The sequence below is a fragment of the Mugil cephalus genome, chromosome 9, assembly GCF_022458985.1.
Source record: "Mugil cephalus isolate CIBA_MC_2020 chromosome 9, CIBA_Mcephalus_1.1, whole genome shotgun sequence".
NCBI lineage: Eukaryota > Metazoa > Chordata > Actinopteri > Mugiliformes > Mugilidae > Mugil > Mugil cephalus.
Genome location: NC_061778.1, coordinates 2,988,848 through 3,002,565, shown reverse-complemented (window position 1 = coordinate 3,002,565; position 13,718 = coordinate 2,988,848). Strand labels below are relative to the sequence as shown.

General features: G+C 39.0%; 1 protein-coding gene across 1 annotated transcript; it reads left to right on the top strand.

The window, feature by feature from the left end:
* The first annotated feature begins 743 nt into the window (after nucleotides 1-743).
* klc3 (kinesin light chain 3) lies at nucleotides 744-13,662 on the top strand. The gene is made up of 16 exons (XM_047593550.1): nucleotides 744-984; nucleotides 1,207-1,297; nucleotides 2,065-2,345; nucleotides 3,793-4,041; nucleotides 4,417-4,482; nucleotides 4,719-4,883; nucleotides 5,716-5,791; nucleotides 6,946-7,091; nucleotides 7,196-7,278; nucleotides 7,390-7,477; nucleotides 8,329-8,430; nucleotides 8,639-8,812; nucleotides 8,923-9,022; nucleotides 10,444-10,630; nucleotides 10,742-10,808; nucleotides 10,902-13,662. The coding sequence occupies exons 4-16, from the start codon at nucleotides 3,832-3,834 to the stop codon at nucleotides 10,983-10,985; spliced, it is 1,548 nt and encodes a 515-aa protein (XP_047449506.1). The 5' UTR covers nucleotides 744-984; nucleotides 1,207-1,297; nucleotides 2,065-2,345; nucleotides 3,793-3,831; the 3' UTR covers nucleotides 10,986-13,662.
* Nucleotides 13,663-13,718: the final 56 nt, after the last annotated feature.

Genomic DNA, 13,718 nt, shown 5'->3' with positions numbered 1-13,718 from the left:
ATGTTTAATATTAAATGCCGTGTTAATGTAGTGTTAAATGTTCTGTCTAGAGCTCAGACTTGTTTTTATTCAGTTCCCATTATAATAAGAATGAAATAATTGAGGAAAAACACAACAAACAATTGAAGCATTCACAACAAAGAAGCCACAATTAAGCTGATTTATAAGAGGGAGTGTTAATAAAGTGTCTAGTATTTGTTTATCAGTTGAGCTGATTAAAAAACAAACAACACAAAACAAGGTGTACTAGAATAAAGCAAATAAAAGCATAAATCATATCGGTGAGGCAGTGTGGGTAGAAACTGTCCCTGAGTCTCATTGTCCTTGGTTTCACACTCTTATATCCTCAACAGCCGGATGATAAAGAGGTTGTGTTGTTGTCGGTGTGTTGCTGTCCTTGCTGATGTCGTGGCTTCTCCTGATAACCTTGGTTGTGTAAATGTCCTGTAGTGATGATGAAGGTTACTCCAGAAACGAACTGCGTCAGGTTTTGTTGGGGATCCTTCCTGTCCTGAACTGTGACTGAGATGGTGATGACACTCGTGACTCCCCAGTCTCTTTGTTTTTTTGTGCGTTTAAAGAGAGATTATCCTCCTGCATCAGCTCTACTTCACCTGTAAAACTTTGCTTTTAGTCTTTATTCTCATGTGTAGATCAGGCTGGAGCCTTTTTAGATGATTGTCTTCCAGTCAGTCATCACCCCTCTCTCTAAACACACACACACATGCAAACACACCAACAAGCAAAACTTGTTTGCGGCCGTTTCATGTTAAGCCGCTGAGCCTCCGCCCCGCTGACTCACAATAAACGCTGCTGCAGAAAAGTCTGAATGTTGCTCAAGGTGATTGTTTGTGTCCTAAAAGCTTGTTCCCTCCCTGGCTGAGATGATGGGACATTAATGAGACTCGCTGCCTCTGTGACGAGGTAGCAACGGTGCAACATGTGAGAAAACATGAAACAACACAACACAGGAGGAAGCTTGAGGTTTGTGTTTGCACGGAGACACAGGATAAAAATAAATACTCACAATATCTTTTATTCAGTTTTAATTAACAGTGTTATTGTTTATTTGCATCAGTAATTATTATATTCCTTAGAAAAACAATACAAAATTAAAATATTATAATTACAATGGATTATTTCAATAAAAAAATGTCAGATGAATAGATCGATCCTTGATAATAATAACCCGCCCTCCTCGCTCAGTTCTTCTCTCGGCTGATAGGTGGCCTTGTCCCGGACAAACCATCCCGGCCAGCCCCGGTGCCGCGGTGTATGATGGGAAATATGGGATCAGGTAAGCTTCTCGGACGCGTCAAGTGAAGTAAACATGAAGAGACAAATACAGGAAGTTATGAGAATTTGCCTTCAGAATAAAAGTGTTTCAAAACTATTTGGAGAGGATTGCTGTGGGGTTATTGTACAATACTAATATTTTATATTTGCGAATATTATGTGTTATTTTTGATGCTTAATCGTGCTGTACCGGCTTATTGCAATGTTTCCTTTGCATTATAGTGAATATGATGGACAGATTCCTTTAGATTAGTGTGAATGATTAAAAAAAATAATAATCTATCCATTTTTCATGTTAATATTAATAAGTAAAAAAAAAACTTCGGTGTAAACTAGGTCTATACAAACCCTCATCTGTGCTTGAATAAAAGACAGAGTAATATAAATCCGAGCATCTTTTCTGTGTTTGCTGATAGATAGAAAGTTATTAAACCTCAGAGATTTGGCTAAGAGTTCAAGACAAAGATATTTAGGAAAATAAAGAAAAAGGAAGAATGCCTGCAGCATAAGTCAAATCATGATTTAGCTGCTTAAGGAAAAAAAATATTAAAAACAATCAAATAAATAAATAATTTGTTTTTAAAAATAAGCGTGCATGTGTAATGTGTAATCAAAATATGTACAGAATTAGCGTTATGAACAATTTTTTTTACATGAAACTCGTATATAATGCTTTCTCAAATAAAAAAATACATAGTGTGTTCGGAAATCAATCACTTCTTAAATTATTTCTTTTATTTAATGAAGCGCTGGTATGTTTGTATTTAGAAGACTTTTACTTTGAAGCTGAGAAGCGGAAGTGGCGGCCACGCTGACGCGAACTTGCCGCTGCGCTGTTGCGATGACAGCTGAGGAGGAGGCAGGTGGATGATATCCAGCCTCCAGTTTTTCACCGTCCCACCTGTCCGGCACCAAATAAAGTCACAGTTACTGAGAGCGAAGATGTCCGGCTGCGACTGACAGCGTCCACTTCACAAACACAAATAACAACCCGAGCTCAGAGTGGATACAAAGGACGGAACCACGCACCGGGAGCCCGGACTTAGCAGGTGGGCTATAAATAACTTTGTGTCGATCCGAAATGCAGGTTCTTGTGTTCACCTGCATGTTTCTGTCTTCGCGTTGGAGCAGGATTATTTATTTATTTGTCTCGTAGCGACAGTCTTGTAGCCGGTGATGTTTCCACTTGCACACACATTTAATTAATTCCAGAAATAAATAGAAGCGTCTCCTAATGTGACGCAGTTGTAATTATATGAGGCGACAGGTTTGTGTTTACTTTAAATTAACATGTGCATATATGTGTATGTATTATTCCTGACAGACTGACGCTGAGGCCTGTTGCGCCGCCCACAGTAAACAAAGCGCATAGATACCGTGTGTGTGCGCGTGTGTGCGTATATGTTTATTATCTGTTATTATGATCAGATGCTTTTATAAAAACACTAAATGGCGCAAAAGTCCAGCTTTATTTTTTACTTATCCCGGGTTATATGACCGTTTCCTGTGGCTGCACTGACAGATGGACACACACACACACACACACACACACACACACACACACACACACACACACACACACACCCTGTGCTACAGTTTGGACACATGGACGGATTAAATTTGCACAGACGTGTGAAAGACCCCCCATCACACGGCCATGTTGTTTGTAGTTGTGTTGCGACTCTTCCTGGTTATTTTGCAACTGTTTCTGTCTTAAATGTCTCGTTGTGATCATTTTGCATCCGCCAGTGTGTTTCTTTTGTCAGTCTGTGTTGCTTTGAAGTAATTATTGTTCCTTTTGTGGTTGTTTTTGAGTCATTTAACATTGCAGGGAATCTTTGTGCACATTTTGCATCCTGTTCTGGTTGCTTTGTGCCTTTTTCTTTAAATTATCGTGTGTGTTTGGAGGTTGCAGCAGTTTGGCATCACTGCGTGGTTGTATTTTGGTAATTTTTCGCATAATGTCTTTTAGTAGTAATTTTATGTCACTTTGTGGCTGTTTGAAGTAAGTTTACCTGCTTTATGGCTCTTTGCATTGGTTTAGCATTGTGCACTGTGCACATTGTGTGTCCCTTTGTGGGTTTTCTTTTGTGTCTCTTTGTAGTTGTTCCGTGTCACTTTTAGGTCATTTCTGTCTCTTTGTGCTCATTCTGTTTTGCTTTGACGTGTTACTTAATCTCTGCTGCAGCTTTGTGTCACGCTTGTCTTCCTTCACGGCCACTTTGCATCTCCTTCAGGTTGTCTTTGTATCCTTATGGTGGTTTAGTGCCTCTTTGAAGCCACTCGGTGTCAGTTTGGGGTGTTAAAACAAGACAGCTTTGGATTCAGGTAGAAGTAGATAAATATTTATCTCAGCTAATAGCTTGGAGAGGAAACTTCTGCACGTTGTGGAAAGAGGAAACTGAAAACTCTCCTGAGTTTGTGTTTATTAAACATGTTTTTTCTCCTCTTTTACTCTCCATATTCTAACGTTTCACATGATTCCATCGTTCCCAGGTCCGTTGCTGTGAGAGCAGGAACCTCGGAGCAGGAGCCATGTTGTCGGCGGAGGAGATTCTGTGCAGCACGCAGCAGGTGATCGCCGGGCTGGAGGCGCTGAGGGGAGAGAACCGCAGCCTGCTGGAGAGCCTGCAGGAGGCGGTGGAGAGCCGGGCCGCCTCCGAGAACGGCAGCGTGGAGCAGGAGAAGAGCGGCATCATCCAGCAATCGCTGGAGAGCATAGAGCTGGGGCTGAGCGAGGCGCAGGTACGACACGGATTTAACTAAAGGAGAACAAAATAAAAAATTACACATGATTCACTTTAGGTGGAAATATTGGTTTAAAACATTCATTCTGCAGATGATCACGCAACAAAAGTGGACAAAGTATAAAACCTCATCAAATCTTACAGTTGAAACTTGTTTATTTATGATTATTAACATTTCTAGTTTAATTTTATCAATAGCTATAACTTTGCTAATTAGCAAGTACTCGACTGAAGATGCTTAGTTTTTATAGATTTTAGGTCTTGCTAATCCCAGATAAAGAGAAATGTCTAATGTATTTGTGTCTAAAAGTCGATTTATGAATTGATTTCATTTTCCGTTGAAGTCCTGACTTAGATGTTTCCTTTCCTCCAGGTGATGATGGCGTTGTCGGCTCACCTCGGTTCACTGGAGGCTGAGAAACAAAAGCTGCGAGCTCAAGTGAGTTTCACAGAAACTCGCAAAGACGACGCTGTGTTCATGTATACTTTATTTTTCTGGTGGTCAGAGCCAGAGTTCAAATTCTTCCTCATCTTCTCCTCGAAATATCCCATCGCTGCTTCCTTATCTTTTTCCTCCTCTTAATGCTCGTTCCTCCTCTTGTCCTGTTCCTTTTCTTCTTTCCTTCTCCCACCATCTTTTCCTCCTTGTTTTTAACCTCCTCTCCTCCTCCTCAGGTGCGTCGTCTCTGCCAGGAGAACCAGTGGCTGAGAGACGAACTGGCCGGAGCTCAGCAGAAGCTGCAGAACAAGGAGCAGGAGGTGGTGACGCTGGAGGAGCAGAACAGACACCTCCAGTTCATGTCGTCCTTACGCAAATACGATCAGGATGCGCCGCCTCTGGTGAGCAAAATACGACCAGAAACAAATCAACATGTACGTTTGCTGTTCTGAAGCAGGCAGCAGGATTCTGGAGAAACAAAGCATCAGAGAAAAAACACTTTTATCAGACTGTTGTGTTCAAAAAGAGACATTATGTTAACAAATAATAAAATGAACTAAAAAAAATATAAAGAAGTATCACATACATGTCAGTTTCCTCACTAACTAAAGACTTGCATCTGTCCAGTAAAAACCCTTCTCAGGAGCCCTTTAGGTAATTTAAGTATTTGCCCCACTTTGCCTCATAGACGTCGTATCTACCCAATTGTTCATATGACATGTTTTTACAAAAGCTGCAGCTCGTGGCGTCTCCACAGCCCGCTCTAAAGAAAGAAACCTGTTTTCTGAAATGTGGTCAGACTTTAACCTCAGGAGAAGGTTTGTAGAGACCAAAGCTGATGTTTAAAGAGATCTAGTGAAGCTGTTTAATTATATTTTGTGCAGAAGGACGTCAGATGTGCAGCTCTGACACAGCAGAACTGACATGTGTTGACGTGGAGCCACTTTCCTGTTACCTCTTCTTTGGTCTCTAATCATCTCCTCTGGGACTCATGAGGCTTTTTATCTGCACTTTATTCACAGTTAACTTTGGTTCTTGCTGGTTAAAAACAGCAGGAATGAAGCTGATGAGAAGCCTGAGACTTAACCATCCAGTAACAAGTTTAATTGCAGCAAAACTTTGATTAATTGTTAATATTGTACAGGAAAATATTGTAATTGCACTGATTATTTATCCACAGCTTCAGCTTCACTAGTATTCTGAGTTGACTTCAGTGTTTCTCTTTTCCTCCAGGACGACAAAGACACGTCCTCCAACAAAGAGTCTCTGGACGACCTGTTTCCTGCCGAGGACGAGGAACAGTCACAGAGTAAGACACAGTGAAATGGGTCTCAGAGAATATAACACTGAATGTGGGTAAATGCTGATCTGTGTGAAGGCTACATGCTGTATAAATAACCTCTGTGTGTCTGTGCTGCTGCTGCTGCTGCTTATGATTTTGACGCATAACAAACAGATTTCAAACTCTGATGTTGCATTTTGAGCATCTGCATCACACACACTCGTAACAGAGAGAGGAAATGTGTTTGAGGCGAGCACAGTGACGGATGCAGTTAATCTTTATTTTATTATATTCTCTTCTATCAAACTAATTAAAAGAAAAAGAGGTCAAAATGCACATTTAGGTGTAGGAAGCGTCACGTGACCAGAGATATTCTGCTGGTTTGTTGTTTATGTGCGAAGGACATTTAAAAATGCCATGAAAACTTCTCTAAGAAGAAACTTACAGCTCAAATTAGCAAGAAAAGTGAAAGAAAAGACAGATGAAGGAGATGAGAGGGGAAGTCAGACTCCTATAAGTTCATTCGTCCGTAAATTATCTTTGGTAAAAGGAGACGAAGGTGGAGACGATCAGCAACGGATCATCATTCATGTTTCTCACTTTAATGAACTTACTGAAACTTTTATCTGAAAATGAGTTTTTCTGCTAATCTGAGCAATAAATCTCCACTTCAGTATCACTTACACAAACCAAACCTTCCAGATTTATTCCTAACTACATTCTGCAGGTATTTACAGAGGGGATTTTCATATATCATTGAGAGCCTGATTTATAGGACATTTCACAAAAAAAACAAACATTTTTTTGTATTGTTGACAGTATTTTGTCATATATAGAGTGATAAAAAGCGATATCCACAATGTTAACAAAATGAAAAAAAGAATTTTGAGCATCACTGTATCTATTATTCAGGTTTCTGTTCCGAAAATGTATGCAAATTAGTGCATATTTAAGTAGATAACTCCCTGTTTGCATATTTAAATAAAAATTCACAGAAAACTTGCAATACAAAAAAACCTTGTATTTATGTGTGTAATCAACTGGAGCAGTTTCCTGGTGAATCAAAACCTTAAAAAACGTTTGTCTTGTTTATATATTTGTTGCTGATTTGTTAACTCTTTCGTAGTTTAGGTAGAAGAACAGCTGATTTAACAGCTTTCTGTTTGTTTCTCATTGCTCAGTGTCCCAGCCTCACCACAGCAGCGCGGCGGCAGCAGCTCAGCAGGGCGGCTACGAGATTCCCGCCCGCCTCCGGACGCTCCACAACCTGGTCATCCAGTACGCGTCCCAGGGCCGGTACGAGGTCGCTGTGCCTCTGTGCAAACAGGTGTGAGCTGGGAACAAAATGCACCTGAATCCAAATCTTTTAACAGCTGAATAACATCAGAATAAACATGTGATCCACTCTGTCTGACGGTTGTTTCTCACCAGGCGTTGGAAGACCTGGAGAAGTCCTCAGGCCACACCCACCCAGACGTAGCCACCATGCTGAATATACTGGCGCTGGTGTACAGGTGATACGAGTCACCATGGCAACGAAGGCTTAAAATTAATATGCTGCATCAATTAAAAGCTGGTTTAACATTTAAATTCTTCAGTTAAAGTGAGAATATTTTCGCCTGCAGAGACCAGAACAAATACAAAGAAGCAGCCAACCTGCTGAACGATGCGCTGGCGATCAGAGAGAAAACTCTAGGAATGGACCATCCGGCCGTAAGTTACCCTCCTCCGATAAATCCACACACACATCCACAGAACGTGTAATAAGACTTTCATTCAGTTTCATTCAACACTTTTTACCAGTGTGTGAATTAAGATGAATCGTAGCTGATATTTTAATTTTTAATTGTTTAATTGTTGTAACATTTGTTGAACGGTTGTGTTTCTGTGAAAGGAATCAGTTTATGGAACAATATGAACAAAGAACCAAAGAATCCAAATCAGAATTTACATTTAAAAGAACATTAAAGCCAGTACGTTAAGGAAATATAAGGAAACATGTCAGTTTAATTGTCCTACACATTGTGTAGTCATGAAAGGTCTACAAACATTTCATTTGTTTTGTTTGTATGATGGATTTGTATCTCGGGAACTAAAATGAAAACGTGACAGTCAGTGTTGGCTGATACCTATTTTATTTCATTTTATTTTATTATTATCATTATTTTGCTCCTTATTGTGTTGTTTTCTAATTTAAGTTCTTTTTAAACTGATTCTCGGGGTAAAGAGGCAGATTTTATCAGATTATTCTTCTTTCTTCTCCCTTTCATTCAGATTTGGGAACATTTGTGTTTATATTTAATTGTTTTAATCAATTAATTAAACTAGTAATTATAGTTAATGATTTATGCTGTGCTTTTCAAGAACTCAAAGACTCTTTAGACACAAGATAAAAGCAGAAGAAGACATTGAATAAAACTTTAAATCGGCTAAAATGAACTTAAAAAGATGAGTTTTTAAAGGGATTTAAAAGTTGTTGAGGTCAGAGCTGCTCATGTTTCACGACACGTCCTGTTATTGAGATAAAGTTTGGTTTGTAATCATTTGTGTTTGTGTGTGTGCAGGTGGCGGCGACGCTCAACAACCTGGCGGTGCTTTATGGGAAACGAGGAAAATACAAGGAAGCAGAGCCGCTTTGTAAAAGAGCTCTGGAGATCAGAGAAAAGGTGAGAAAACATTACGACATGTGTTTGACAAATGAATCAGTTTTAATCTTTAGTCTTAGATTTATTTCTTAATGCTAAATTACCATAAACCATCTAATTGTAATGCATGGACAAAGCTGAGGGACCATCCAGACTTTCTGTGGCTTGTCCAACATCAGCCTCCGTCCTCGTTCCCGAGGTAACAGCATCCTATGAACTCCCCCCTCAGGTTCTGGGTACAGATCATCCAGACGTGGCCAAGCAGCTGAACAACCTGGCTCTGCTGTGTCAGAACCAGGGGAAGTACCAGGAGGTGGAGGAGTATTATGAACGCGCTCTGCACATCTACCAGAGCAAATTGGGACCAGACGACGCCAACGTGGCCAAGACCAAGAACAACCTGGTGAGAGGAAACGTTCATCGTATTTAAATCAGTTTGAAGCCTCACATCATCAGAGTTTTTTTTTTTTTTTTTAAATCTGCAGAGATGATAAAACTTCTTCTTGTCCACAGGCGTCGTGTTACCTTAAGCAGGGGAAATACAGACAAGCTGAAGCCCTTTACAAAGAGATCCTGACCAGAGCACATGAAAAAGAGTTTGGATCTGTGGAAGGTAGGGAGGTATTATGTGTGTACATATATATATACACATATGTTGCATGAGGAAATAAGAAACAGTCCGTTATGTCTGTAAAGTGTCTGTAAAAAAACTCAAATATTGTTAATATTACAGATACAGTTCCTGGTTTGTATTCAGCTTAACATTTTGGACAAGCCTTAATAATAGTAATAATAACAGTGTGGAGGTTTTATAATAAATACCTTAGACTTGTCATCAAGTCAGAATCAGAGTCTAGTAACACGCCATTTGGATTTCATTATGGGGCGTGTTCCAACAAATCTGCACACAACTGGAAACTCCTCCAACCAGTTCTTTAGGAAACAAATTCAGATAAGATAAGACTGAAAAACTGTTGCTGACTCAACTTTCACCCTCATAGCTTTAACCTGAAGGATCCAAAACTTATATAGTTCTATGTTAAGCTATAAATAAATAAACTTATTTTTGGCTTAACGTAAGACTATAACTCTTAAAGTTACAAATCTTTAAGTAGTGGCAGATAAAAAGTTTTTTTATTGTTTAATATTCTTCAAACTCATCAACCTAAAGGTGGTAATTAATGGTGCGTTTCATTTTTAAATCAGAAGTCGGAATTTCCAGATTACGAGCAGCAGTTTTTAACGCGAAGTCAGATTTTCTCTTCATAAAGTCGTAGAATCATCACTACCCCTGAGTTGAGTTTCCAAGATGGCCGCCCCGTGTGTAAACAGTGATTAAAAGCTCTTGTAATATTCCGTTTATTAGCACTTCTAAGTAGTTTTTGTTGCATTAAATCAGTCGTACAGACAGGATTTTTCCACATACATGTGTTGAAATGCTGTTACAGTCTAATTTAAGTTTTTTTTTTATGTGTTATATGGGAACTACAAGCCCAGCGATGCTAACAATGGCTAAAAACAATAGCCTGGTGAAACCAAAACAGTATGAAACACCATCGTGGCAAACTGTGATTAATAGTGTATTTTTTCTACATTTAAATTAAACAATTAAAATGTTTGAGTATTTTTATATATTTCTGCCTCGTGTAGATTTCATCACTGTAAATAATTCTAGTAAAAATCTTAAGAGTTTATTCAGGTTTTCTGTTCCGTTTACAACAAGTGTAACTTAAATTTAGTTTAACCTTGTAGTAATAATATTAGTTAATATCTTTGCACTCAAAAAATGTAAATATTAAACACAACAAGTTATACTGAGACATGAGAAGAGCTTTCATGTAGGCGGCCATGTTGTTTTCCAGCTTCTGTAACTGGAACCACTCAGGTGTGACGTTATTCTAAATACCGACTTTTGCCCCTTTATCCATTGTTCTATTCATCTGTTCTTCTGTCTTTGGGTGACCTTAAAGGTGCTTCCTAATAATATGTATTATTATTATAAATCTTGTGTCATTCTGTCCGTCTGTCCTCCAGGTGACGGCCGTCCCACCTGGTCCGGGACGGGGGACGATGGCGGCGGCTGCAGACAGGACGGACTCGGGAACCTGAAACGCAGCGGCTCCTTCACCAAACTCAGAGAGTCGATACGCAGGAGCAGCGAGAAACTAGTCCGCAAGCTGAAAGGAGTCGGGATGGAGGAAACGACCCCGAGGAATGCTGGGTAAGTGAAACCAGACCCTCCTCATTTAAGGAGCTTTAATTTAACCATCATGGTTTCAAATTACCTCGTCTCTCGGGCCTTTACGAGTTCTTTCTGACGTCTCGTTTTCAGGATGAAAAGGGCAAACTCTCTGAATGTGCTGAACGTCGGAGCCAGAGAGAGTCAGGACGGGGCCCAGGTGAGCAGGAGACGAGATCTCATAGCTGTACATCAAGTTCACTGAACACACCAACATCAAACCTGTGTGTGTTTGTTTTTTTTTTTTCCTCAGTCGAGCCGGTTGGCGGACGCCCGAGGCCTGAGCTCCAGCACACAGAGTCTGACGAGGCGAGGCTCACTGGGTGGGACGAGCTAACGCACAAACACACAAACACACACCCTCTAAATACAACACCTCAAAGACAAATGGACACACACACACAGACTAAACACGCTGCTTCGCGTGGATCGTATCAGATGTCAGAGAGGATTCGCCGCTTTGAATCCTCTCAGAAGTGTCACAAATTAAGACTTATTACTTTAAACATGTTTTCTATATTCATGAGAAAGAAATATATTTGATACAATAATGATGATAAATGTCTCAAAGGGGTGCGGGTCCCATACTGAATCTACCTTGATGTGTCTACGTTGCACTAAAACATTTCCATCCTCATCACCTGAAATTTAATTTTCCCTCATTCCTGTTATTAGATTAAAAATTGTGCTTTCAAATTACAACGTAGACGGATTTAAACTATTCCATTTAAACCAGACAGTCTCATTTGCAGGTCAAAGAAAGTAATCTGCGCTTAATTTCAGTTAATTAATTTCAATTAACGTTAATGTTTTTAATTTTCTAAAATGAAATGACTTTCCATTTTTTGAACCGTATAAACTCGTTTTTGAAGCACAGGGATGTAAAGTCGTTTGCACAATGATCAAAACATGAGGCGTTCGTGAGCTTATTATCTTTACATCTGGTTTTCAAGGGAAAGTTTAAGCTGAGTTTATACCGTTGATGAGGTTATTTATAAATGTGATAGATGCGTTTTGCCTTTTTTTTAAAATGTGACGGTCGTTCTAATTATGTTGTAAAAAAACAACATGAAGACAAAGATTTGTTTACTTCCGCTGTGTTGGACCACGGTACAGTTTTGACATTCCACATGATTAAAATAAGGAGCAACTAAAAAAAAACTAAAGCTAAGAAATTCATCATGATGATTTGAACCATTTAAAATGGTTAAATGGACACCAGCTCTACAAAAGGCACATATCCAACCTGTTATAAACTGGATAATTTTGCACATTATATGCGTTTGTAGTTTCTTAATGTCAATCAACTTTCCTTTACGGTGGTAAATCATCCATCTCACTAACACATTTTAGTATTCACCCATTCATCCTTGAGTTGTCGACCATCTCATCAGAAACTACGTTCAAGCTTTCTGGATACTTGTAGTCGTGTTGTGTGCCTGAGTGTTAGTGGCTGCGTTTACTTGGACGCTGAATAAAATGATCTCATCAGTTTAATTACGGTTCATGGGAGCTCATATTTTCTCATTGAACAGATCATTTAAAATGTTTACATCACTTATTTCAATCTGAAATAAAATTCTGTTTTGGCTGATATGGTTAATTGAAGAGTTTTTGCTCTGATTATTAGTAGAAAACCAGTGTCCATGTAAATGTAGCCAGCTTGGTCTGATGACTACTCGCCTTTCTTCTACTTTTATTTTCTAGTAGAAAGTATCAAAGTCATTAGCTGCGTTTCCGTTACAGTTTTCCGCTAAATAAAAGCGATATTAAGATTTAAATAAATCTTAAATTTACACGTACAGTTGCTGTGTACGTGTTTCCATTGAAAGGTGTTTTGTGAATGAGCTGTAACTCGTGTAGACTCTTATGGTCTCGTCACGCGAGACTTCGCTTTGAGGAAGTGGTCTTTAAATGGACTGGTCACATGACGACCTGCGTCATATCCGGTGACAGGAAAACACGGAAGTAGTGTTTTCATTGCAGTTTTGCGAAAAACTTTTATATCGATACGTCTGAAAAACCACCTCGTGAGAGCGTAAAATGTTTTAGTGATATTTGAGAGGGTTTTCGAAATGTAGGTGTCTCCAATACCAGTTTTTTTTATTGCGATATTTAGGTTTTGCTCATTTCTGGGGGTAACGGAAACGCAGCAAGCGTGGAAGACGGTGCAGAATAAACTACAAACATCAGAGCTAATATGACGTTATGCAAAGAGATAAATTTGATCTGGCTTTTATAAATAAATGACAAGAAATAAAACTGATGTCTCTGCTAACACAAAAGCATTGGACAAGCTGCTAGTTTGTTCTGGAGACTTTCTACACCCCTTTATTTTGGGAGTAGCTTAACGTAGCACTAACAAGTGACAACTGATGTAGCCCACATTCAGATTTCATTTACATCTGTGCTTATTCACTGAAATGCCTAAAATCCACAAAAAAACATATTCTAAACAGTTGTAACTAACTTTTAAGGACACTTAGGTTCCGTTGTGCAAATTGCTTCTAGTTGCTAAACAGCCTCAAACTCAACATCCATTTTAACTTTGGGTATTAAATAATAATAGACATATTTTAATACTTGTGAATGTTGAAAATAATAATTTAAAAAAACAGATGCAAATGAGAGCACTGCTTGGAAATATTGGATTCTTAAAAATTACTATTTTTAAGAATTAACACCGGATCCTCGTTTTATCCAACAAAACTCCTCTTAGGACTCATTTCATTCCGTTTTATTCCGTTTGTCCATCGTGGACTTACTGTACATTTGCTGTGGTAGAAGATGTCACTGTTTGTTTTTAAGGGCTGAAGTCGCACCATGTTAGTCTCTGTAGAAGCTACAGTCTGTTACCAGCTTAATGAAGCACATGTGAGAATGTTACATATAAAGGACGGGGTCAGAGGGGTGAAGTAGAAGTTATTCTGATGCTGTTTATTCTGATAAAGATGAATGTTTGTGTTTTATATTTGCAAACTTGAGCTGAAATAAATTTTGAGAAGACACTGAAACATTTGTAAAGGTTTTTGTGAAGGCTGCAGAGAAATAAGTTCCTAAACTAGCTGAG